The sequence below is a fragment of the Drosophila serrata genome, unplaced genomic scaffold (assembly GCF_035046125.1).
Source record: "Drosophila serrata isolate PLE 108 unplaced genomic scaffold, ASM3504612v1 contig_347, whole genome shotgun sequence".
Classification (NCBI taxonomy): domain Eukaryota; kingdom Metazoa; phylum Arthropoda; class Insecta; order Diptera; family Drosophilidae; genus Drosophila; species Drosophila serrata.
This window is the reverse complement of record NW_028257245.1, coordinates 562873-587372: the sequence shown is the minus strand read 5'-3', so window position 1 is coordinate 587372 and position 24500 is coordinate 562873. Positions and strand designations below refer to the sequence as shown.

Sequence of the window (24500 nt, the reverse complement as noted above, 5' to 3'; positions counted from 1 at the left end):
CCCCTTCACATCCTTCGGAGTCTCTTTTACCTCTCTGCGCTGCGTGGACGATTCTATAGCCGGTGGCAGGGCACGACGATACTCCAGCTCCGAGCTACGAATCATTTTGGCCGGTGGCAGCAGATCCTCGGCGGGCTGTGCATTCTCCTCGGCCCGACTCAAAGTGGTCACCTTACGGACAATGTGCGTGGTCACACGCCTATGGCCGTTCGGAGCACGTTGCGATGTTTTGGTGCTCTCCACACTCGATCCCAAGACCTCAGTGGAGATGCGCTTATTTCGCGTCACCTGCTGATAGTGCTGGGCCGAAGATGAAGAGATACCACCACTGGACGGGACCAAGGCTCGAGTCTCGGAGACGCGACGGGAATTCCCCGAGGGATCTTGGAAGGTAACAGTGCGCTCAAAATTCGTTCGCTCGTGAGGCACACTACCCAACGGAGATACTCCCGGATAGTCCGTGATCACTGCCTCCACGGTGCGCTCTCGCTTGGTCTCATGGCGATATCGTAGATTGCTAGAGTCATCAATATTGGTGGTTATGGCTGGACCACGGGAGGAGTGCACCACCTCGGATCCGCTGCTCAGGACATCACCTCGACCGCCATTTGTCTGCCGCACCAGTTGTTGAGTGCGCTTCAGCGTCGATTGGGAGCTGGAGTGCATGTTATCGCCGTTATCGGCCAGATATCGCTGCGCTATCGTTTCGTTTCGTTTTAGTTTCACTTGATTTCGTCGTTTCAACTTGTGTTTCGTTAAGGGTTCGTTTCGTTTTGGCCGCGTTGCTTTTGCCACAGATTTTCGTAATTCTGCGTGATTTTCGAAATGGGTTTAATTATTTGCCGTCAGTCCGCACAATTTGCGTTTAATTAAGGCAAAGCCAAAGTCGAAGCCAAAGCCAAAGCTCCAGTATAAGCCGTAGAGCCAAGTCGAATCTCAAACCGGCACCGGATGTCTTGTTCTATGTGGCATTGCCCTAGACATTGTCAGAAACCCCATCGAGAACTGAAGCAGAGTAAAATTAACTGAACGGAGCCAAAGTGGTGGAGTGGAGTAGAGGGCCCCACCATTGTTGCTGCGAATTATTTATTGTGTTGTACGTACACATAATTATCCCAACTGTCTGTCTTGCTCTTGGCGCTATTTTGTTGCTTTTCCAGCCACTACCACCGCTTGTTCGTCATTTTTTTTACCTTTTGCAAAAAAAAAAGAAAAACACATTCACGGCAAAAAGTTAATGTACATCGCGCTGATTCATGGGCAGAGATTCATTAGTTTCGGAACACGCAAGCCTATTTTGCATAGGGAAATGGGCAGTAGAAACGCTATGGGAATGGAACAGGGAACAACCGGGAAAAGTGAGTTCACCGTTGGTTTTAGGGCTGATATGCACTGTAGGAAGTGAATGAAAGCGGGCAAATATTTGGGGTCAATATAATAAAAGTAAACAAAGCTAAATGCTTAAACGAGAAAGCAAATAAATAGTTCCCTAGAGAAACACTAAGGGAATGCAACATACCCTATATTCAGCGAGAGTGTAAGCTACGCAATCAAACAGGAAGTAGAAGAAAACTGGCAAAATGTTAAGGGTGTTTTTTTTACAATTTATTTATAGCTCTTGTGTAGAAGGAAGTAATGGAAAACTTGCCAATATTAAGGGTCAATATAACCAAATGAAAACAAGCACTAATTGCTCAAATAAAAGAGCAAACAACTCACAATAGCAATTTTCCATTGCCTCAAATTCTATTGACCGTAAAGCAATTGAAGTGGAAATCTCTAGACTAATCTATATGGCTCAAGATCAATAAAACACTGCTGGTCATATAGCCTGGCCAAAAAGATCGCCCACCGAAACGACGAAAGCACGATGAAATGTTTGTTTTGCATTGGTAATGGAGACCAGAGACCTGGGTACCGCCGACTGGAGGTTGTTGCTGCTGCGTTCTACGCCTGCGCAGCACCGTGACAAACAAATACTATATATAATGCCATAACCAGCACATCCACACACTACCAAAAATGCTAATTGCAGCGCTTTAAGCACACTATAAACGATCTGTGTTGTTTTTATGTGATTATGCCAAAAACAAAAAATGATAGAGAGCTAAGAAAAATACCTCGGGCTCAAACCTAAATAGAAAAAAGTGTCTGTGGAGGCGTCTCTAAGAGGCGTTAATAGCTTGACATTCTCAATGGCAGCCCCATCTGGTCGTTGCCTATTTGGGTTTTGTGGCTACTGTTCGAAGTTTGGAGATGGTGACTTTCCGAGTTGCCTCGCAATTTGCATTGCTCAATCCGACAGCAGACAAGGAGCATTAATTCATTAAATTATTTGATTTCTGGCATATAAATTAAAGTTAATAAAGCACAGAGTTCATATGGGATTCTCAAGTACGAATTCGGGGACACACTAGTACTTGAAATAAGATAAAATAATGATCGCAAGGGAAGTTCTCTGAATTGATTTCGCTGCTGCACTTGTCTTAAAACACAAAAATTCAAGTCTCTATATTTTGTTCTTAATAAATTCTGATTGAATTTTTAGACATTTAAATCAATTTCCATTATTCAATTCAAATTATTCAATACCCCTCTTCAAAAGCTAATTGCAAAATATGCTCATAACTCCGTATTCAACAAAAGAACATTAATTCTACAAATTGTCAGATTTCTGGGGATTTGTGACCAAATAAATTAAAATTAATAAAGCATCCAAGACAACAAACGAGACGAGACACACACAATAAACCACTTTGAGGAGAGCGTTAAAAATTGCAAAATAAAATGCGAGACAAAACAAACAACACACACACAGTTCAAAATAAAAAGAAAAAATGTATTTTTCTAAGCTCTGAACTGGAACAGCGGCGAATAAACCTAAACCGAAACGAGATGGAATCGGAGAAGGAGGAGCAGCTGGGCGGGGGGTGGCAACCAGAGATCGGAGATCGGGGAGTACGTCATTATTTTTACAGCTACTTGGACGCTGTTTGCTGGGCATTTTTTTTTTATTTGTTTGCAAACAAACGAATGAATTGAAACACAAACCGGGCAGCACTTTGGTAATAAAGTCGTCGTTAAAAAATAATTGAACGGGGATTGAAAATTCGAAATGGAACTCAATTGCGAGAGATTGAAATCAATTGAAATTGGCGGCATTTAATAAATCAAACGAGAAGCGATTATAACGCAAGACAAGATTCTCTGACATCATGCGAAGCCTGAACTAATTGAGCTTAAGATCACTTTGGCTTTGGCTTTGATTTGGGTTTTGGGTTATATCTCCTTTGCACTTGCTTTTCGAGAACGCTATTTTCGAATATTTTCCCGGGGGTTTTCTACGCGCGTTACAGGGTGTTCAGGGTTCCGGGGTTCCTCGGACTACGGAATGGAACGGGGAACACATGCGAATGTCGAATTATTGTTTTTTGCGAATAATAATAGAGAGAAGAAGCGTGAATGTGTGCGGCGGCGCGTCTCGACAACAACTAAAAGCGATCAGGCCAAGTTAAAACGCTTAAAGTGTGGCTTTGGCCAGGTGTTGAAGCCTCTGCTGGCGTCGACGGCGCTGCTTTTTGTTTCTGTTACAAGCGAGAACACCACACAACAAAATAGAAATGTTGAAACAAAGTGGAATTGGCACATGTGGTGTTGTTGTTTTTGTTATTATTATTCTTCGCTGCTTGCGTTGGCGTTGTCGTCGGCGTCAGAAGTCGGGCTTGGAATCGCGATCGTGCTGACAGCTGTGCGTGTCTATGTGTATGTGTGTGTGTGTGTTTGTGTGTGTTGGTGTCTCTGCCATTCCCCGTTATGGATTGCTGGCTTTGCTGCCTCAGCCGGCGTCTCTGCAGCCGCCGTTCCACCTGATTCTGCCGCCGCTGCTTCTCTCTCGATGACGTATTTGCAACCAACACCTGTGTTTGCGGCGGCAACCATGGCAACACCAACGCCAGCAGCGACGCCTACGCCTACGCATACGTATATGTAACGCAGCAGCGGCGGCAACATGAAGAATTCAACAGCAAAAAAGGGCAACGAAGATTGTAATACCCTTGCAGATCCATAATTAAATGATCTTTTGAATTTTATTTATAGTTTTCATAGCAGATATGTGTATACATGCATCCGAAATATTTCAAAACTATTCATAGGTATTAAGGGATCGCTCCTTAATATACAATAGAACATTTTTTAATTTCACATTTATTTTTAATTCCCTAAAACCATATGTGTACATGAATTTCAGTAAAAGAAACTTTTTTTGTATGGATATATGGAAAAATCTGTATAAACAACCTGCTGCATTTGTAACAAAAAGATCTTTATAGGCACACTCTAAGAAAAAGAGTAATCCCACAAAACTATAATACCCTTCTTTTGGTTTCCCATTAACCCTCCACCAAAAGAGTCAAAAGTAGAGAAAGAAAAAAAACGAAAGGAAAGGGGTTAAATTACACAACACCGGCTCCGAGTGTTCCCTCTCTCATTCGCAATTTTGTTGTGGTAGCCACGCATTCAGCCCCAACGAACCTCGGAGGTAGTACGTCATCCCGGGTACTCAGAAGTACAAGAATACCAAGACGTAGAATAATAATAACAATGGGAATCAGAAGGAGAAGTTGAGAAAGATGATGGAAAAGAACAGAATGCTAAAGGTACAGTATAAAAAAAACATGTAGAAGTAGTCAAAACGGTAGTGGAATGTGACTAACAAGAGAGGTAACAACGAGTTCGGCTTAAAAAAAATAACAAAACGAAAAAAGTTAACACACTAAAAATAGTCAAAGAATAAGGAGAAAAGAAAGAACTACGATTCGGTATGACCCCATGGTATTTTTGGGTCTTCGCAATTTGAATTTAAATCTCATAAGACATCACGACCAACTCATTACATTACATTACAAAGTGACCCAAAAAAAGAACCGGCAAAAACAGAAATGACCAATGATGTTAACAGGTTTACCACCAAGAAAAACATACTACTGTCGGTAACAGTGGGGAAAATAACAAAAGAAACTAGGGAAAAGGCAGGCAAAGGAATACCAATTGCAGAAAATGTTAAGAAGTATACCTAAGACTTGATTTAGCCTTCTTTAAATGAAGATTCTGAACTCAATATTTGAAAAATTATCATTAGTCATGAATGAATCATAAATGCTTCTAATCTTATTACAAGGATCTATTCCAATTATTCTAGATCATTTCTTTCAATTAAAAGTGTACCGAACCGAATCTCAATAAAATATTGCACCATACTATTTATATAATAACCCAAGGGTAACACTAAATTATAATTAATGCAAATTAGTAACAATTACCGACACATTGCATGCATTTCCCCCATCAATCTCCGGCCAAATAAGGTGGCTCAGAGAACTATTGCACTTGCACTTGGAAAGTCCGATTCATTATTCGAGTGGGTGTCTTGAAATCTATATGTATCTTTGCGAGTCTCTGAGCTAACCAGACGGAAGTGAGTGCCTGTGATTCCCGATTGTGTGCAAGACACAAATACTCGACACACTCGCTCGCGTACTGCCAACATGGGTTAATTAGCATGTTACATGCCTTAAACCCCCCCATTGGGGATGGCGATGGCGATGCCCTATATGGAGTAAAAGGCAGCTGCTGGTTGGGCCGGCATATTTGCTGGCCATATTTATGTATGGGTAATAAATACTCTTAACTGCTGTCAGTTGTTTTTCGATTCACACACACTCTCGAATCGCTACAGTCAACACACACACATGACAGACCCCACACCTTGAGGCCCCTGTGGAACTGTGCAACTAAATTGCAAATCTAATTAGCCGCTGCCACAGCAGCACCAAAAGGGGGTTTTGGGGAGGAATGCATGGCGGGTAAGTACTAGTAAGTAGCACTCGCACTCGGTGTATTGGACATATATATGCTTATTAATACCGATATGATGCAACCCAGTAAACAAATGCGGCATTATGTTTGCCACTATTCGTAATTTGAGCAGTGTTTTGCACTTGAAATGTGTTGTTTGTGGTGGGAAAACAAAGTGGAACCAGTAGCTCTGTCAACGATCACTAATCCCTGCGAAAGTTGTCTATCCTCTAGGGAAAAAATGGGTTGAAAGATCAAATGAAGAGTGTAAAAATCGATTGTAATCTTTTGCAAATATTGATTACCTAACTAAACTACTACCTTATTGATTTTTAAATAATAATGCTGCAATTTAAAGGAACATCATCGCTCTAAAATCTACAATTTCCAATTAGTTCTAGCCTTGGATGTAAAAGACAAATCTACAATAAAGACCAGTTATAAAAATAATAATACAACCACAAAATTTATTTGTATTTTTTGATTAATTAAAACTATTTTAATATCGATATTATAAGCTTTTACTAAATTGCCAATGTGTTCTAGCCTTTGAATCTTTTAACAAATTGGCCACGATGCGGTGCTATAATTCTCAATATATTCTAGCTTTTAATAGCTCTAAAATTACTTTTAAGTTTCCTTTTAAATTCTAGAAACGGAATATAATTATTTTCTTTAAATATGTCATTATTTGATTACATTATCCAGTTCAATGTTCAGCTCTTTCTTCTAGTTATTACCCTAAAAACCCCGAACGGAACTAGTGGGTGAGTATCGAATCGTCGTAGGTGTCACACCAAATATGTACGTCCAAGCATTCCTTGGGATATCACCGTGTGGGCTCATCATCAATATTGGCATTTAGCTAAAGCTATTTACCTGACCGCTCGCTGGTAATTTCATCTACATACTTGAAATATATAGCTATCTATCTCCATTGAAAATTAATTACAAGTCATTTGAAATACGCTTACACGCTTGTAAACGCTCGGTGAGTGCAAATAACAATTCTCTATTTTGACAGCAACAGCAACAGATCTTGACGGATTTGCATACCTTGGAAAGAGATGGCAAATCATTACGAGAAAGAGAGAGAGAGAGAGGCGGTACTCATTGCCTTATTTGATCATGGCCCAGCTATCGATTTATTAATGAAACTTTGTTTGTTTTTATCTGCGATGGCTATAGATAGATTTCGAGACTCGAACAAGATCCAGATTGAGATCGAGATCGAGATCTCGGCGAAGCAACCCACACACAACACCGAAAGCTCTTCAAAAATTCAGTCATCAATGTCATAAATTAAGACGAATAAGTGCATCTATATTTGTTGTTTTTTGTATTTTCGTAGCTGTTGTTTTTCCATTTTGGCCATTTGATATGCTTCACAGGCACAGCTGGTCAAGTTCGGTGCCTGCGTTGAAGTCTTTCGTTTCGACAGTGGCAAGAATCTCTGACTGAGAGATCGCTGATGTCATGGACAAATCAACATCTCGTCTTTTATTCCACCTGATTTTTATAAAGTAATTCTCTGTGGCCATTCCCCACCTGCCATTGGCATTGACTTTATTGTAACACATACCGTGGCGTATTATAATAAATCAAATGCCACATACAGAAATCCCCCAAACGAAAAACAAAAATAATAATCTTTTCAACTTCGGACGATGACGTGAGAATATGTCTGGTCTTTCGACCATTCAATGCATTGTACGTACATACATATCCGAGGAGTAGTATTTTTGGCTTTCTTTCGAGGCGTTACTTTTCATGCCTGGGCGACCTGGCTAAACACCAAGTTGGTTATGGCATCTTGGCCAAATATAAACGGTCGCCACACATATGTATCTATGTATCCGCACCACTCCTCCAACTGGGAGAGTTACTCCCCAACTAACGAGCAATGAAAAATGGCAAATTGTTCGGAAAATTATCTTGATGCCTTCTCATAATGAAAACGTTTGTCAGAATAATTCGACACACAGATCTCAACGATTCGGCACACCGAGTTCCCCCTTGGGGGACTATGTCGCTATTTTTCGTAGCAATTTATTATTTAAATTTAGCAATTGAGCCGGCTTAGGAAGTTAACGTGGCAGGCACAAGGTTATGCCAAGATTTGTGTCTCTCGATACGGCGCTAAAAGGGTACTGAATGCCGTAAATCGCGTAACACATGCGCCCAGATAAAATAAATTATAATCCAAATTAAAATGTTTAATATTAGCACGTAGTTAAGGCTTTAAAATATGTCCCCCACAGCTAGTAAAAACTTTACTACGTTGCGGAAAGTTAAATTCAGATACGAAAACTAACACCTATTTAGTTATTTTGAGTTTTGCTAATATGCATTTTGAAATATTCAATATGGTGTTTAATAAATAGTTATAGATCAAGCTTTTCTTTTAGCCAGTTTATCATAATTTATCTGTTAAAAGTAACTTAATTTATTTACGTTTTGTAGAGCTCGTGCAAAACCTGTAATAATTAAGCTAAAAGGTGCCATAAATATTCACTTTGAAAACCCATTGAAGAGCTCTAGGAAAATGCTGTGAGGGAACCCAACTTTTATGTCTCAAGTAAAAGGTTAAAGTCACTGATTGATTGCCTTGTTTTGATTGTTGCTATTGTTGCTGTGGGTGGTTCATAGATCAAATCAATTTGCTTGAACAATTTATAACTTAATTACAAGCCAAGCAGCAGCGTTACAAACGGCCGGCGGCTGCTGTTTTAGAAAATTGCACCGGATCTCGCAAACTAATAATATTATTATTATTATTTTGCTATGGCTCTTAACTATTGACCCACAAAGCACTGATCCTTCAATCTCGGATCATTAATTGAATATACAAAACAGCTTGTCGGTTTGTCACACCCGAATGGGAATAGGAATTATGTCATAATTGCAAAATGTCGATTACGATTTCGCTTTCGATTTGGATAACTGAAAATTAAACGAGACTGAGAACAGAGCTGTAAGGCAATTGAATTTGGATTTGGTATGCAAAACAAGAAATATCCTTTTAAGTCGCAGAGCAACAGTTGTCGCCTTTGGCGTTGGAATTTGCATAAATTTTTGCCAATATTTATCCCACAAAATCGAAATATATATATATATATATATATATATATGTGTGTGTGTGTAAGATCGGATGACATCAGACACCCGCAACAAACAAATGCAACAGAAATATACATAAATCCTTGGCGGCAGACAAGAAATAATGAATAAGACAGAAAACAGTAAGTGACGCGCGATTGAGTTTCACATTGTCAAGTGATTTACAATTCATTCGTTCGATCGTTCGATCGCTCGTTCTCCTCAATTGAAGCGAGCGCCATTTGGCAGCCTCTGTTTGTTGCGTGTTGCCGCCTGCCTCATGGTCGGTGAACTGGCAGCACCATTGAGCATTTATGTGCGCCATCGATCAAGTCGCAGCAGTCCAAGTCCAAGTCGAAGTCGAAGTCAAGCCGCAGCCACAACGACACATCCACATCCAGCAGGTACTCGAAAAATGCATCTGCGTCTCGTTGCGAATTACGAAATATCGAAGCTAGTTACTGCTGACACACATGCTGCGGAAATGTATCTCCTCGATGAGTCAGTGATGAAAAAGATTCAAGCTCGTGCCCCAGATTTAACAGCGATTTGTTTTTAACGTATTTTGTAAGTTTTAAAAGGAAAATTATTTCTCTATTTGCTGATAGATATTATGCGCGCTTTAATCATTATTCCTACAATACGAAAGATAATTTAAAGAAATATTTAAGCTCGTTGTCTGAATTTCTCTTACTTTCATGAACAGATTTAACAGCTAATTTTGAAGTATTTTGTAAATTTTGAAAGGTATTTAACGTCTCTCTTTTCAATTATCTATATTATGTGTATTTTTAGCATTACTGAATGAACTGAAAATGTATTTTTTATATTTCCTCTTTCTTAAAAAAACAGTTTTAAGAATGATTTTGGAAGTAATTTTTTACCTTTATAGGGGATATAATTTCACTGCACCGTCATAGATCCTACTAAACTTAAAACAATATTTGAACTAAACAAAATAATAAGAATATATATTTCATCTATCCTGAACACAGACTAAAATATAACACAAGATATATATTCTCCTCTTTCATTAATCAACATAACATTGACTTCTAAGCTTTCTTTTATATGAAAAAAAGGACCCATCATCATTATGATGTTTATGTTTGTCTTTTAATATAGATTAATAGAACTTTCAGGATTATTCTTAAAGTACAATACTAATTGAAGTACATATATCAGCTTGTATCCTGAACACAGACTAACAGAAAACATAACCCATTTATTCTCCTATTTCATTGACCAACTTTATATCAAATTCAAAGCTGTTTTTATAAACAAAGACCCCAAAATCCCAGTAATGTTTATGTTGTTTCTGTTTGAGATAATAAATTCCAAGTGTTTTGGTTTTAAAATGCAACCCCATGCCAGCCAGCCAGCTTGCCTTGCCGCACAGCCTGTTTTGTTGTGTAGGTGGCCAAAACCACTACTCCTCCGTACTCCGTGCCTCCGTTTGAGCCAACTCACGGCCTTGCTGCCGACGAACTGTAGCACTGTAGCCAGGCCGAGATCTGTAGCTACATAAGTATGTGCTATGTGTGTCAGTCAGTCGGCGAGGCGGCGGTGGCCAAAGAGAAGGCAATCGAGTTGCCTTAAAAGGCAGAGCCGCGTTCGCCAAAAATTCAGTAGATCGCTTGTAGCTTGTGGCTCGTAGCTTATAGCGTGTCAAGACTGTGGCTAATGTGTGGGCTCAATGAATCGATGAAACGCCAAGACGCCGAACGCCCAAATGAAAACAAGACTCGCCTCTGGACCGAGGGGGTCACCTTCAGCGGTACGTGGGCGGCAGCGTTACGTTGTCTCGTTGACTTTGAATCGCTGCCCACCCAAAAGGCAGAGCGCGCCCACAGCTTTGCTCCAATTGCTCAATCAATCCGAACTTTGAATGATGTATTAAGCCACTCACCTGGAAGTGCAATATAATGGTCCAGATCAGGCCCAGCGTCAGCTTGGGATTGCCATCGACAATGTCCTCGGCGCGTATGTTCACCAGCTTGATCTTCTTGTAGCGCAGAAAGTCCAGTGCCATTTGTGCATTCTGCAGCATGTGGAATCGCATTTTACCCTTCTCGCGTGGCTATTGGGAATACCAAGTGAAAACGACGATGAGAGCGTGACAAAACTGCTAAGAAATCAATTGAAGAAAGGCCACAATCAACTTACCAGGTGTTCGCCAGATAGCACCTCCAGGAGTGAAAGTAAATTGTGACCATCGCGCAGATCTTCAAACAAGTCCACCACACGACGATTGGCCTGCAGGTTTTGGTTATTGCGGGAGGATTTTGGAGGTTGAAAGTGAATTCAATGTGGTCAATAAATTAGAGAGTAAAAATGAAAGAAATAAACCATGCAAACAAACAAAAAGCAAACTCAACACTGAACAGCTAAGTAAATTAATAATGTTGGACTTTAATGGCCCCAGGATAAGCATAATAATAAAAACTCAACAAGACAACGATTAAAATAAAAACTGATTACAACTTTAAACTCTTAACTTACTGACTGAGAACAACAGGGTATGCCATTTGTGGTAACACAAACATGTAGCATAGTATAGGTCTGAAAATCGAAGCAAAATCAGTTAGCCAAAGTCTCTCTCTCAAAAAAATAAGCTATTAAATTTTATGTTTATGGCTTAATACCTTAGCATACTTCCAATGCTGCTTGTATAGGGAAAAAGGGAAAGAAATTATGATACTTTTAAGATCTACACATCTAACCATATTTCATAAATTTCAACAGAGTTTTATTTTTGTTTGTTCAGCGCCATATAAAGCCTTGATATCTAAGATGGTTTGCTCATTTAACTCACCTTTTTCAGATGTTTGTTAACCCATTTTGTGAAAGTCTTCTTCTGAATGGCATCGCGTTCATCTAAAGAGGGAATTTTGTAGAAAAAAAGAGATCACATATTAGTATATTTAAGAAGAAAAATTCCCAAACTAGATTAAATATTCAAAAATCATGCAAAGCCTGAGAAGTTTTGTGCCAAAAGAAGAATCAGAATGACGTCACCCATCGCTAATTGAGAAATGTATATTTTATGTAAACTCTACTCAAAAAAACTCAAATTCAACGCCCACAATCGTAGGCGAGCATAACAAAGTTATTAATTTACCGCCAAGATTATTTCTAGATTTTTTTGGCAATGATTTCTGACTATTTTCAAGTGCGGGCGTTGAATAATCAGGCCTAGGGCCTTAATTAACTTGTTTGAACAAATGTTTTAACTGTTGCTAATTAATGGTTTATTATAGTTGTGTGATTTCCCAGTTTGTAAAGCTCTCTCTCTTTGCCAACCCCTATCGGTGCTGTTCGATTTTCAGGGCCTTTGGTAAACTTTGGTCAATGTTTTCCTTTGGCCTGATAAATACGTACAACAAAAAAATCGATAAGAAGCGGTAGGAAGAGGGAGTTAGCTTTGATTTGTTGCTCTGACACATGAGGTGTTTGAGTGTGGTTGTTTGTGGGAATAACCCATCGGATAGATAAGCTAATGGTCATGTTCCCACCCAAAACTTTCGGCACAAAACCCCCAAAGCATTTCCGATTTGTTAGACATTTTTTTGCGGCAATTAAAGAGGTAAGAAACATGTGAACTCTTCAGGACTGATAACTCCATGCAGGCATAAGGGTATAGAAATGATCATTTATTTTCAATTAAATCCCCTCTTTAGCTTTTTCGTTCCATAATCTTATCAGGAAAGAACAAAGAAATAGTAGGGTTCTGCAGATCCATAAAAAACAAACAAAACCTGTGACGACGACTCGATCGCACAACGTCTCAAGTCTATTGTAAAGGTATTAAATCGGTTGATAAACCCGATAAAGTGCCAAACAAATAAAACAATAAACGTAGTTACAAAAAAAAACAAATCATATAATGAACAACTCAAAGCAGAAGCTAAAAAGCAAAACAAAAGCGCTTAAAAATAAAAATAAATGTGTTAAAGTGTCAGAGAACCCCTGAGTAAACTGAGTAGCTGAGTTTAATTCTCTTTCCTGGCATTTTAAATTCTCTTAAACTCGTTAAAAAAATCCACCCAGTAACGAAGCTTAAAAGCCCTTTGAAAAGAGATTACTACAAATCCCAAGGTCCATTAGGCAGCAATTTGAAATTACTTAATCTTTTTTGGCGACAATAAGTCTAACGAGCTGAAAATTAACCTAGTTGCGGTCAACAAAAGAATCGTGTTTACTGATAAACAACATTTGTAGAAGAGATAGACCAAAACTAATTGGCAAATAAGTGATGGATCGAGTAGGAGAATTGATGGTAAACATGTTTCGGTTAATTTCAAATCGAAGTAATAAAACGAAGTTGCAGCTCCTTTGAGCGGACAACTCTCAAGGACGGACAAAATTCCTAGAAAGTGGGGTATAAGAAAGATCTAGATTCTCACAATAATTATTTATCAAGATTAAAAAACTAACCAAAAACCTTGTGGTCAGTTCTAGATCAAAATTTTATGCAAGTTTTCTTTTGACGGACAACTCTCTTAAGCGGACAAATTTTTCGCAATGTTTAACTAATTAAATTCTAACAAAAAATATTGAATCATTATTTCGTATAGATAATGACTAAAGATTGATTATAGAATAATAAAAACACAAGCTTGATTCCAGGAACTAATATTTAGTCAGGCTTATCCAAACAAATTCACATTGAATATGAATCTTGGTGAATATGAATCACACAATTTAAGACAACAAATATATTGTTTGTCAAACAAATTTCTAATGAATCACTAGTATTTCCCGCAACCTTCAATACCCTTCCAACTAAGTATTTTCCTACTCTCCAGTTACACAAGTACAAAAGATAAAACCCGACTCTTCGACACTCTCCGATCGTGAACTTGTTCGAATAGCCCGCTGACTCATCCGTTTGCAATTCTCCTCATTCAAGGGGAGATGATTCTACCAAGATCAAGACGAAGATGATGATTGCCCATTAAATATACCCATTCATTGAGGGACTCGAAAAGAGGGACCCGATCTTTCCGCAATAATCTTTCTGCACGATTGCATGCAAAAAGTTAACGCGACTTTTGTCGTAATCGAGCTTATTTTTATCTCCTCCTCTGAGCCAGGCCAAGAACAACACCGAAGAGTTCATAAATATTCACACAAATAATGATTGTGCAAAGGTGTACGACTTTGGTCGGCACAAATACCACTTTGGAATGCCATAGGTATGGGTATAGGTATAGGTACAGGTACAGGTACAGGTAAGCATGAATTGAAATAAATACATTTTTAAACAAAGTTATGCGATTTTTAAACTTTGACTGTCCCAAAAAATACTACAAAATTATTAAGTGAAAATTTCGATTTCAAGAATCTTGCAGAGGAAAATATAATTTTAATCAGTGAAGGATCCATTTCCGACCCTATAAATCATATATATTCTTGATCAGCATTAACAGGCGAATCTTTCTGGCCATCTCAGGAAGCAAACAGACATTTTCAATTTTTTGAAAAAATTGTAAGGGGTTACATCGTTAAAATTGTGAAAAATCTAAAAAATAATTGGATTTCTTAAAAAGTTAAATTTAGTATGCAGATTTGTTAAGCGCCAAGCAACTAACGCAGGAGCGGTTTCCGAATTGAAATAAATACATTTTTAACAAAGTTATGCGATTTTTAAACTTTGACTGTCCCAAAAAATACTACAAAATTATTAAGTGAAAATTTCGATTTCAAGAATCTTGCAGAGGAAAATATAATTTTAATCAGTGAAGGAGCCATTTCCGACCCTATAAATCATATATATTCTTGATCAGCATTAACAGGCGAATCTTTCTGGCCATCTCAGGAAGCAAAACAGACATTTTCAATTTTTTGAAAAAATTGTAAGGGGTTACATCGTTAAAATTGTGAAAAATCTAAAAAATAATTGGATTTCTTAAAAAGTTAAATTTAGTATGCAGATTTGTTAAGCGCCAAGCAACTAACGCAGGAGCGGTTTCCGAATTGAAATAAATACATTTTTAACAAAGTTATGCGATTTTTAAACTTTGACTGTCCCAAAAAACCCTATAAATCATATATATTCTTGATCAGCATTAACAGGCGAATCTTTCTGGCCATCTCAGGAAGCAAAACAGACATTTTCAATTTTTTGAAAAAATTGTAAGGGGTTACATCGTTAAAATTGTGAAAAATCTAAAAAATAATTGGATTTCTTAAAAAGTTAAATTTAGTATGCAGATTTGTTAAGCGCCAAGCAACTAACGCAGGAGCGGTTTCCGAATTGAAATAAATACATTTTTAACAAAGTTATGCGATTTTTAAACTTTGACTGTCCCAAAAAATACTACAAAATTATTAAGTGAAAATTTCGATTTCAAGAATCTTGCAGAGGAAAATATAATTTTAATCAGTGAAGGAGCCATTTCCGACCCTATAAATCATATATATTCTTGATCAGCATTAACAGGCGAATCTTTCTGGCCATCTCAGGAAGCAAAACAGACATTTTCAATTTTTTGAAAAAATTGTAAGGGGTTACATCGTTAAAATTGTGAAAAATCTAAAAAATAATTGGATCTCTTAAAAAGTTAAATTTAGTATGCAGATTTGTTAAGCGCCAAGCAACTAACGCAGGAGCGGTTTCCGAATTGAAATAAATACATTTTTAACAAAGTTATGCGATTTTTAAACTTTGACTGTCCCAAAAAATACTACAAAATTATTAAGTGAAAATTTCGATTTCAAGAATCTTGCAGAGGAAAATATAATTTTAATCAGTGAAGGAGCCATTTCCGACCCTATAAATCATATATATTCTTGATCAGCATTAACAGGCGAATCTTTCTGGCCATCTCAGGAAGCAAAACAGACATTTTCAATTTTTTGAAAAAATTGTAAGGGGTTACATCGTTAAAATTGTGAAAAATCTAAAAAATAATTGGATTTCTTAAAAAGTTAAATTTAGTATGCAGATTTGTTAAGCGCCAAGCAACTAACGCAGGAGCGGTTTCCGAATTGAAATAAATACATTTTTAACAAAGTTATGCGATTTTTAAACTTTGACTGTCCCAAAAAATACTACAAAATTATTAAGTGAAAATTTCGATTTCAAGAATCTTGCAGAGGAAAATATAATTTTAATCAGTGAAGGAGCCATTTCCGACCCTATAAATCATATATATTCTTGATCAGCATTAACAGGCGAATCTTTCTGGCCATCTCAGGAAGCAAAACAGACATTTTCAATTTTTTGAAAAAATTGTAAGGGGTTACATCGTTAAAATTGTGAAAAATCTAAAAAATAATTGGATTTCTTAAAAAGTTAAATTTAGTATGCAGATTTGTTAAGCGCCAAGCAACTAACGCAGGAGCGGTTTCCGAATTGAAATAAATACATTTTTAACAAAGTTATGCGATTTTTAAACTTTGACTGTCCCAAAAAATACTACAAAATTATTAAGTGAAAATTTCGATTTCAAGAATCTTGCAGAGGAAAATATAATTTTAATCAGTGAAGGAGCCATTTCCGACCCTATAAATCATATATATTCTTGATCAGCATTAACAGGCGAATCTTTCTGGCCATCTCAGGAAGCAAAACAGACATTTTCAATTTTTTGAAAAAATTTTAAGGGGTTACATCGTTAAAATTGTGAAAAATCTAAAAAATAATTGGATTTCTTAAGAAGTTAAATTTAGTATGCAGATTTGTTAAGCGCCAAGCAACTAACGCAGGAGCGGTTTCCGAATTGAAATAAATACATTTTTAACAAAGTTATGCGATTTTTAAACTTTGACTGTCCCAAAAAATACTACAAAATTATTAAGTGAAAATTTCGATTTCAAGAATCTTGCAGAGGAAAATATAATTTTAATCAGTGAAGGAGCCATTTCCGACCCTATAAATCATATATATTCTTGATCAGCATTAACAGGCGAATCTTTCTGGCCATCTCAGGAAGCAAAACAGACATTTTCAATTTTTTGAAAAAATTGTAAGGGGTTACATCGTTAAAATTGTGAAAAATCTAAAAAATAATTGGATTTCTTAAAAAGTTAAATTTAGTATGCAGATTTGTTAAGCGCCAAGCAACTAACGCAGGAGCGGTTTCCGAATTGAAATAAATACATTTTTAACAAAGTTATGCGATTTTTAAACTTTGACTGTCCCAAAAAATACTACAAAATTATTAAGTGAAAATTTCGATTTCAAGAATCTTGCAGAGGAAAATATAATTTTAATCAGTGAAGGAGCCATTTCCGACCCTATAAATCATATATATTCTTGATCAGCATTAACAGGCGAATCTTTCTGGCCATCTCAGGAAGCAAAACAGACATTTTCAATTTTTTGAAAAAATTGTAAGGGGTTACATCGTTAAAATTGTGAAAAATCTAAAAAATAATTGGATCTCTTAAAAAGTTAAATTTAGTATGCAGATTTGTTAAGCGCCAAGCAACTAACGCAGGAGCGGTTTCCGAATTGAAATAAATACATTTTTAACAAAGTTATGCGATTTTTAAACTTTGACTGTCCCAAAAAATACTACAAAATTATTAAGTGAAAATTTCGATTTCAAGAATCTTGCAGAGGAAAATATAATTTTAATCAGTGAAGGAGCCATTTCCGACCCTATAAATCATATATATTCTTGATCAGCATTAACAGGCGAATCTTTCTGGCCATCTCAGGAAGCAAAACAGACATTTTCAATTTTTTGAAAAAATTGTAAGGGGTTACATCGTTAAAATTGTGAAAAATCTAAAAAATAATTGGATTTCTTAAAAAGTTAAATTTAGTATGCAGATTTGTTAAGCGCCAAGCAACTAACGCAGGAGCGGTTTCCGAATTGAAATAAATACATTTTTAACAAAGTTATGCGATTTTTAAACTTTGACTGTCCCAAAAAATACTACAAAATTATTAAGTGAAAATTTCGATTTCAAGAATCTTGCAGAGGAAAATATAATTTTAATCAGTGAAGGAGCCATTTCCGACCCTATAAATCATATATATTCTTGATCAGCATTAACAGGCGAATCTTTCTGGCCATCTCAGGAAGCAAAACAGACATTTTCAATTTTTTGAAAAAATTGTAAGGGGTTACATCGTTAAAATTGTGAAAAATCTAAAAAATAATTGGATTTCTTAAAAAGTTAAATTTAGTATGCAGATTTGTTAAGCGCCAAGCAACTAACGCAGGAGCGGTTTCCGAATTGAAATAAATACATTTTTAACAAAGTTATGCGATTTTTAAACTTTGACTGTCCCAAAAAATACTACAAAATTATTAAGTGAAAATTTCGATTTCAAGAATCTTGCAGAGGAAAATATAATTTTAATCAGTGAAGGAGCCATTTCCGACCCTTTAAATCATATATATTCTTGATCAGCATTAACAGGCGAATCTTTCTGGCCATCTCAGGAAGCAAAACAGACATTTTCAATTTTTTGAAAAAATTGTAAGGGGTTACATCGTTAAAATTGTGAAAAATCTAAAAAATAATTGGATCTCTTAAAAAGTTAAATTTAGTATGCAGATTTGTTAAGCGCCAAGCAACTAACGCAGGAGCGGTTTCCGAATTGAAATAAATAATTTTTAACAAAGTTATGCGATTTTTAAACTTTGACTGTCCCAAAAAACCCTATAAATCATATATATTCTTGATCAGCATTAACAGGCGAATCTTTCTGGCCATCTCAGGAAGCAAAACAGACATTTTCAATTTTTTGAAAAAATTGTAAGGGGTTACATCGTTAAAATTGTGAAAAATCTAAAAAATAATTGGATTTCTTAAAAAGTTAAATTTAGTATGCAGATTTGTTAAGCGCCAAGCAACTAACGCAGGAGCGGTTTCCGAATTGAAATAAATACATTTTTAACAAAGTTATGCGATTTTTAAACTTTGACTGTCCCAAAAAATACTACAAAATTATTAAGTGAAAATTTCGATTTCAAGAATCTTGCAGAGGAAAATATAATTTTAATCAGTGAAGGAGCCATTTCCGACCCTATAAATCATATATATTCTTGATCAGCATTAACAGGCGAATCTTTCTGGCCATCTCAGGAAGCAAAACAGACATTTTCAATTTTTTGAAAAAATTGTAAGGGGTTACATCGTTAAAATTGTGAAAAATCTAAAAAATAATTGGATTTCTTAAAAAGTTAAATTTAGTATGCAGATTTGTTAAGCGCCAAGCAACTAACGCAGGAGCGGTTTCCGAATTGAAATAAATACATTTTTAACAAAGTTATGCGATTTTTAAACTTTGACTGTCCCAAAAAATACTACAAAATTATTAAGTGAAAATTTCGATTTCAAGAATCTTGCAGAGGAAAATATAATTTTAATCAGTGAAGGAGCCATTTCCGACCCTATAAATCATATATATTCTTGATCAGCATTAACAGGCGAATCTTTCTGGCCATCTCAGGAAGCAAAACAGACATTTTCAATTTTTTTAAAAGATTGTAAGGGGTTACATCGTTAAAATTGTGAAAAATCTAAAAAATAATTGGATTTCTTAAAAAGTTAAATTTAGTATGCAGATTTGTTAAGCGCCAAGCAACTAACGCAGGAGCGGTTTCCGAATTGAAATAAATACATTTTTAACAAAGTTATGCGATTTTTAAACTTTGACTGTCCCAAAAAATACTACAAAATTATTAAGTGAAAATTTCGATTTCAAGAATTTGCAGAGGAAAATATAATTTTAATCAGTGAAGGAGCCATTTCCGACCCTATAAATCATATATATTCTTGATCAGCATTAACAGGCGAATCTTTCTGGCCATCTCAGGAAGCAAAACAGACATTTTCAATTTTTTGAAAAAATTGTAAGGGGTTACATCGTTAAAATTGTGAAAAATCTAAAAAATAATTGGATCTCTTAAAAAGTTAAATTTAGTATGCAGATTTGTTAAGCGCCAAGCAACTAACGCAGGAGCGGTTTCCGAATTGAAATAAATACATTTTTAACAAAGTTATGCGATTTTTAAACTTTGACTGTCCCAAAAAATACTACAAAATTATTAAGTGAAAATTTCGATTTCAAGAATCTTGCAGAGGAAAATATAATTTTAATCAGTGAAGGAGCCATTTCCGACCCTATAAATCATATATATTCTTGATCAGCATTAACAGGCGAATCTTTCTGGCCATCTCAGGAAGCAAAACAGACATTTTCAATTTTTTGAAAAAATTGTAAGGGGTTACATCGTTAAAATTGTGAAAAATCTAAAAAATAATTGGATTTCTTAAAAAGTTAAATTTAGTATGCAGATTTGTTAAGCGCCAAGCAACTAACGCAGGAGCGGTTTCCGAATTGAAATAAATACATTTTTAACAAACTTATGCGATTTTTAAACTTTGACTGTCCCAAAAAACCCTATAAATCATATATATTCTTGATCAGCATTAACAGGCGAATCTTTCTGGCCAGATTTGTTAAGCGCCAAGCAACTAACGCAGGAGCGGTTTCCGAATTGAAATAAATACATTTTTAAAAAAGTTATGCGATTTTTAAACTTTGACTGTCCCAAAAAATACTACAAAATTATTAAGTGAAAATTTCGATTTCAAGAATCTTGCAGAGGAAAATATAATTTTAATCAGTGAAGGAGCCATTTCCGACCCTATAAATCATATATATTCTTGATCAGCATTAACAGGCGAATCTTTCTGGCCATCTCAGGAAGCAAAACAGACATTTTCAATTTTTTGAAAAAATTGTAAGGGGTTACATCGTTAAAATTGTGAAAAATCTAAAAAATAATTGGATCTCTTAAAAAGTTAAATTTAGTATGCAGATTTGTTAAGCGCCAAGCAACTAACGCAGGAGCGGTTTCCGAATTGAAATAAATACATTTTTAACAAAGTTATGCGATTTTTAAACTTTGACTGTCCCAAAAAATACTACAAAATTATTAAGTGAAAATTTCGATTTCAAGAATCTTGCAGAGGAAAATATAATTTTAATCAGTGAAGGAGCCATTTCCGACCCTATAAATCATATATATTCTTGATCAGCATTAACAGGCGAATCTTTCTGGCCATCTCAGGAAGCAAAACAGACATTTTCAATTTTTTGAAAAAATTGTAAGGGGTTACATCGTTAAAATTGTGAAAAATCTAAAAAATAATTGGATCTCTTAAAAAGTTAAATTTAGTATGCAGATTTGTTAAGCGCCAAGCAACTAACGCAGGAGCGGTTTCCGAATTGAAATAAATACATTTTTAACAAACTTATGCGATTTTTAAACTTTGACTGTCCCAAAAAACCCTATAAATCATATATATTCTTGATCAGCATTAACAGGCGAATCTTTCTGGCCAGATTTGTTAAGCGCCAAGCAACTAACGCAGGAGCGGTTTCCGAATTGAAATAAATACATTTTTAACAAAGTTATGCGATTTTTAAACTTTGACTGTCCCAAAAAATACTACAAAATTATTAAGTGAAAATTTCGATTTCAAGAATCTTGCAGAGGAAAATATAATTTTAATCAGTGAAGGAGCCATTTCCGACCCTATAAATCATATATATTCTTGATCAGCATTAACAGGCGAATCTTTCTGGCCATCTCAGGAAGCAAAACAGACATTTTCAATTTTTTGAAAAAATTGTAAGGGGTTACATCGTTAAAATTGTGAAAAATCTAAAAAATAATTGGATTTCTTAAAAAGTTAAATTTAGTATGCAGATTTGTTAAGCGCCAAGCAACTAACGCAGGAGCGGTTTCCGAATTGAAATAAATACATTTTTAACAAAGTTATGCGATTTTTAAACTTTGACTGTCCCAAAAAATACTACAAAATTATTAAGTGAAAATTTCGATTTCAAGAATCTTGCAGAGGAAAATATAATTTTAATCAGTGAAGGAGCCATTTCCGACCCTATAAATCATATATATTCTTGATCAGCATTAACAGGCGAATCTTTCTGGCCATCTCAGGAAGCAAAACAGACATTTTCAATTTTTTTAAAAAATTGTAAGGGGTTACATCGTTAAAATTGTGAAAAATCTAAAAAATAATTGGATTTCTTAAAAAGTTAAATTTAGTATGCAGATTTGTTAAGCGCCAAGCAACTAACGCAGGAGCGGTTTCCGAATTGAAATAAATACATTTTTAACAAAGTTATGCGATTTTTAAACTTTGACTGTCCCAAAAAATACTACAAAATTATTAAGTGAAAATTTCGATTTCAAGAATCTTGCAGAGGAAAATATAATTTTAATCAGTGAAGGAGCCATTTCCGACCCTATAAATCATATATATTCTTGATCAGCATTAACAGGCGAATCTTTCTGGCCATCTCAGGAAGCAAAACAGACATTTTCAATTTTTTGAAAAAATTGTAAGGGGTTACATCGTTAAAATTGTGAAAAATCTAAAAAATAATTGGATCTCTTAAAAAGTTAAAGTTAGTATGCAGATTTGTTAAGCGCCAAGCAACTAACGCAGGAGCGGTTTCCGAATTGAAATAAATCCATTTTAAACAAACTTATGCGATTTTTAAACTTTGACTGTCCCAAAAAACCCTATAAATCATATATATTCTTGATCAGCATTAACAGGCGAATCTTTCTGGCCAGATTTGTTAAGCGCCAAGCAACTAACGCAGGAGCGGTTTCCGAATTGAAATAAATACATTTTTAAAAAAGTTATGCGATTTTTAAACTTTGACTGTCCCAAAAAATACTACAAAATTATTAAGTGAAAATTTCGATTTCAAGAATCTTGCAGAGGAAAATATAATTTTAATCAGTGAAGGAGCCATTTCCGACCCTATAAATCATATATATTCTTGATCAGCATTAACAGGCGAATCTTTCTGGCCATCTCAGGAAGCAAAACAGACATTTTCAATTTTTTGAAAAAATTGTAAGGGGTTACATCGTTAAAATTGTGAAAAATCTAAAAAATAATTGGATTTCTTAAAAAGTTAAATTTAGTATGCAGATTTGTTAAGCGCCAAGCAACTAACGCAGGAGCGGTTTCCGAATTGAAATAAATACATTTTTAACAAACTTATGCGATTTTTAAACTTTGACTGTCCCAAAAAATACTACAAAATTATTAAGTGAAAATTTCGATTTCAAGAATCTTGCAGAGGAAAATATAATTTTAATCAGTGAAGGAGCCATTTCCGACCCTATAAATCATATATATTCTTGATCAGCATTAACAGGCGAATCTTTCTGGCCATCTCAGGAAGCAAAACAGACATTTTCAATTTTTTTAAAAGATTGTAAGGGGTTACATCGTTAAAATTGTGAAAAATCTAAAAAATAATTGGATTTCTTAAAAAGTTAAATTTAGTATGCAGATTTGTTAAGCGCCAAGCAACTAACGCAGGAGCGGTTTCCGAATTGAAATAAATACATTTTTAACAAAGTTATGCGATTTTTAAACTTTGACTGTCCCAAAAAATACTACAAAATTATTAAGTGAAAATTTCGATTTCAAGAATCTTGCAGAGGAAAATATAATTTTAATCAGTGAAGGAGCCATTTCCGACCCTATAAATCATATATATTCTTGATCAGCATTAACAGGCGAATCTTTCTGGCCATCTCAGGAAGCAAAACAGACATTTTCAATTTTTTGAAAAAATTGTAAGGGGTTACATCGTTAAAATTGTGAAAAATCTAAAAAATAATTGGATTTCTTAAAAAGTTAAATTTAGTATGCAGATTTGTTAAGCGCCAAGCAACTAACGCAGGAGCGGTTTCCGAATTGAAATAAATACATTTTTAACAAAGTTATGCGATTTTTAAACTTTGACTGTCCCAAAAAATACTACAAAATTATTAAGTGAAAATTTCGATTTCAAGAAACTTGCAGAGGAAAATATAATTTTAATCAGTGAAGGAGCCATTCCGACCCTATAAATCATATATATTCTTGATCAGCATTAACAGGCGAATCTTTCTGGCCATCTCAGGAAGCAAAACAGACATTTTCAATTTTTTGAAAAAATTGTAAGGGGTTACATCGTTAAAATTGTGAAAAATCTAAAAAATAATTGGATCTCTTAAAAAGTTAAATTTAGTATGCAGATTTGTTAAGCGCCAAGCAACTAACGCAGGAGCGGTTTCCGAATTGAAATAAATACATTTTTAACAAAGTTATGCGATTTTTAAACTTTGACTGTCCCAAAAAACCCTATAAATCATATATATTCTTGATCAGCATTAACAGGCGAATCTTTCTGGCCAGATTTGTTAAGCGCCAAGCAACTAACGCAGGAGCGGTTTCCGAATTGAAATAAATACATTTTTAAAAAAGTTATGCGATTTTTAAACTTTGACTGTCCCAAAAAATACTACAAAATTATTAAGTGAAAATTTCGATTTCAAGAATCTTGCAGAGGAAAATATAATTTTAATCAGTGAAGGAGCCATTTCCGACCCTATAAATCATATATATTCTTGATCAGCATTAACAGGCGAATCTTTCTGGCCATCTCAGGAAGCAAAACAGACATTTTCAATTTTTTGAAAAAATTGTAAGGGGTTACATCGTTAAAATTGTGAAAAATCTAAAAAATAATTGGA

At 35.3% G+C, this 24500-nt stretch overlaps 1 protein-coding gene across 49 annotated transcripts in view; it reads right to left on the bottom strand.

The window, feature by feature from the left end:
* The window catches only part of shot (dystonin-like protein short stop), a 54113-nt gene extending 42283 nt beyond the window's left edge, over positions 1 to 11830 (bottom strand). For 37 of the 49 annotated variants that reach the window (XR_015272860.1, XR_015272862.1, XR_015272861.1 and 34 more), the window contains exons 1-2: positions 3301 to 3499; positions 31 to 809 (exon numbers count right to left, since the gene is read on the bottom strand). Coding sequence is in view for 39 of the 49 variants with exons in the window: in XM_086838203.1 (XP_086694329.1) it covers positions 31 to 666 (636 nt within the window). In the remaining 10 variants the exon portion in view is untranslated. Of the gene's footprint in view, positions 1 to 30; positions 810 to 3300; positions 3500 to 10864; positions 11036 to 11121; positions 11212 to 11457; positions 11518 to 11600; positions 11619 to 11770 lie in introns of those variants that run through there. The other 12 variants (XM_086838229.1, XM_086838230.1, XM_086838239.1 and 9 more) reach the window with 2 other exon arrangements.
* Between the last annotated feature and the right edge of the window lie 12670 nt (positions 11831 to 24500).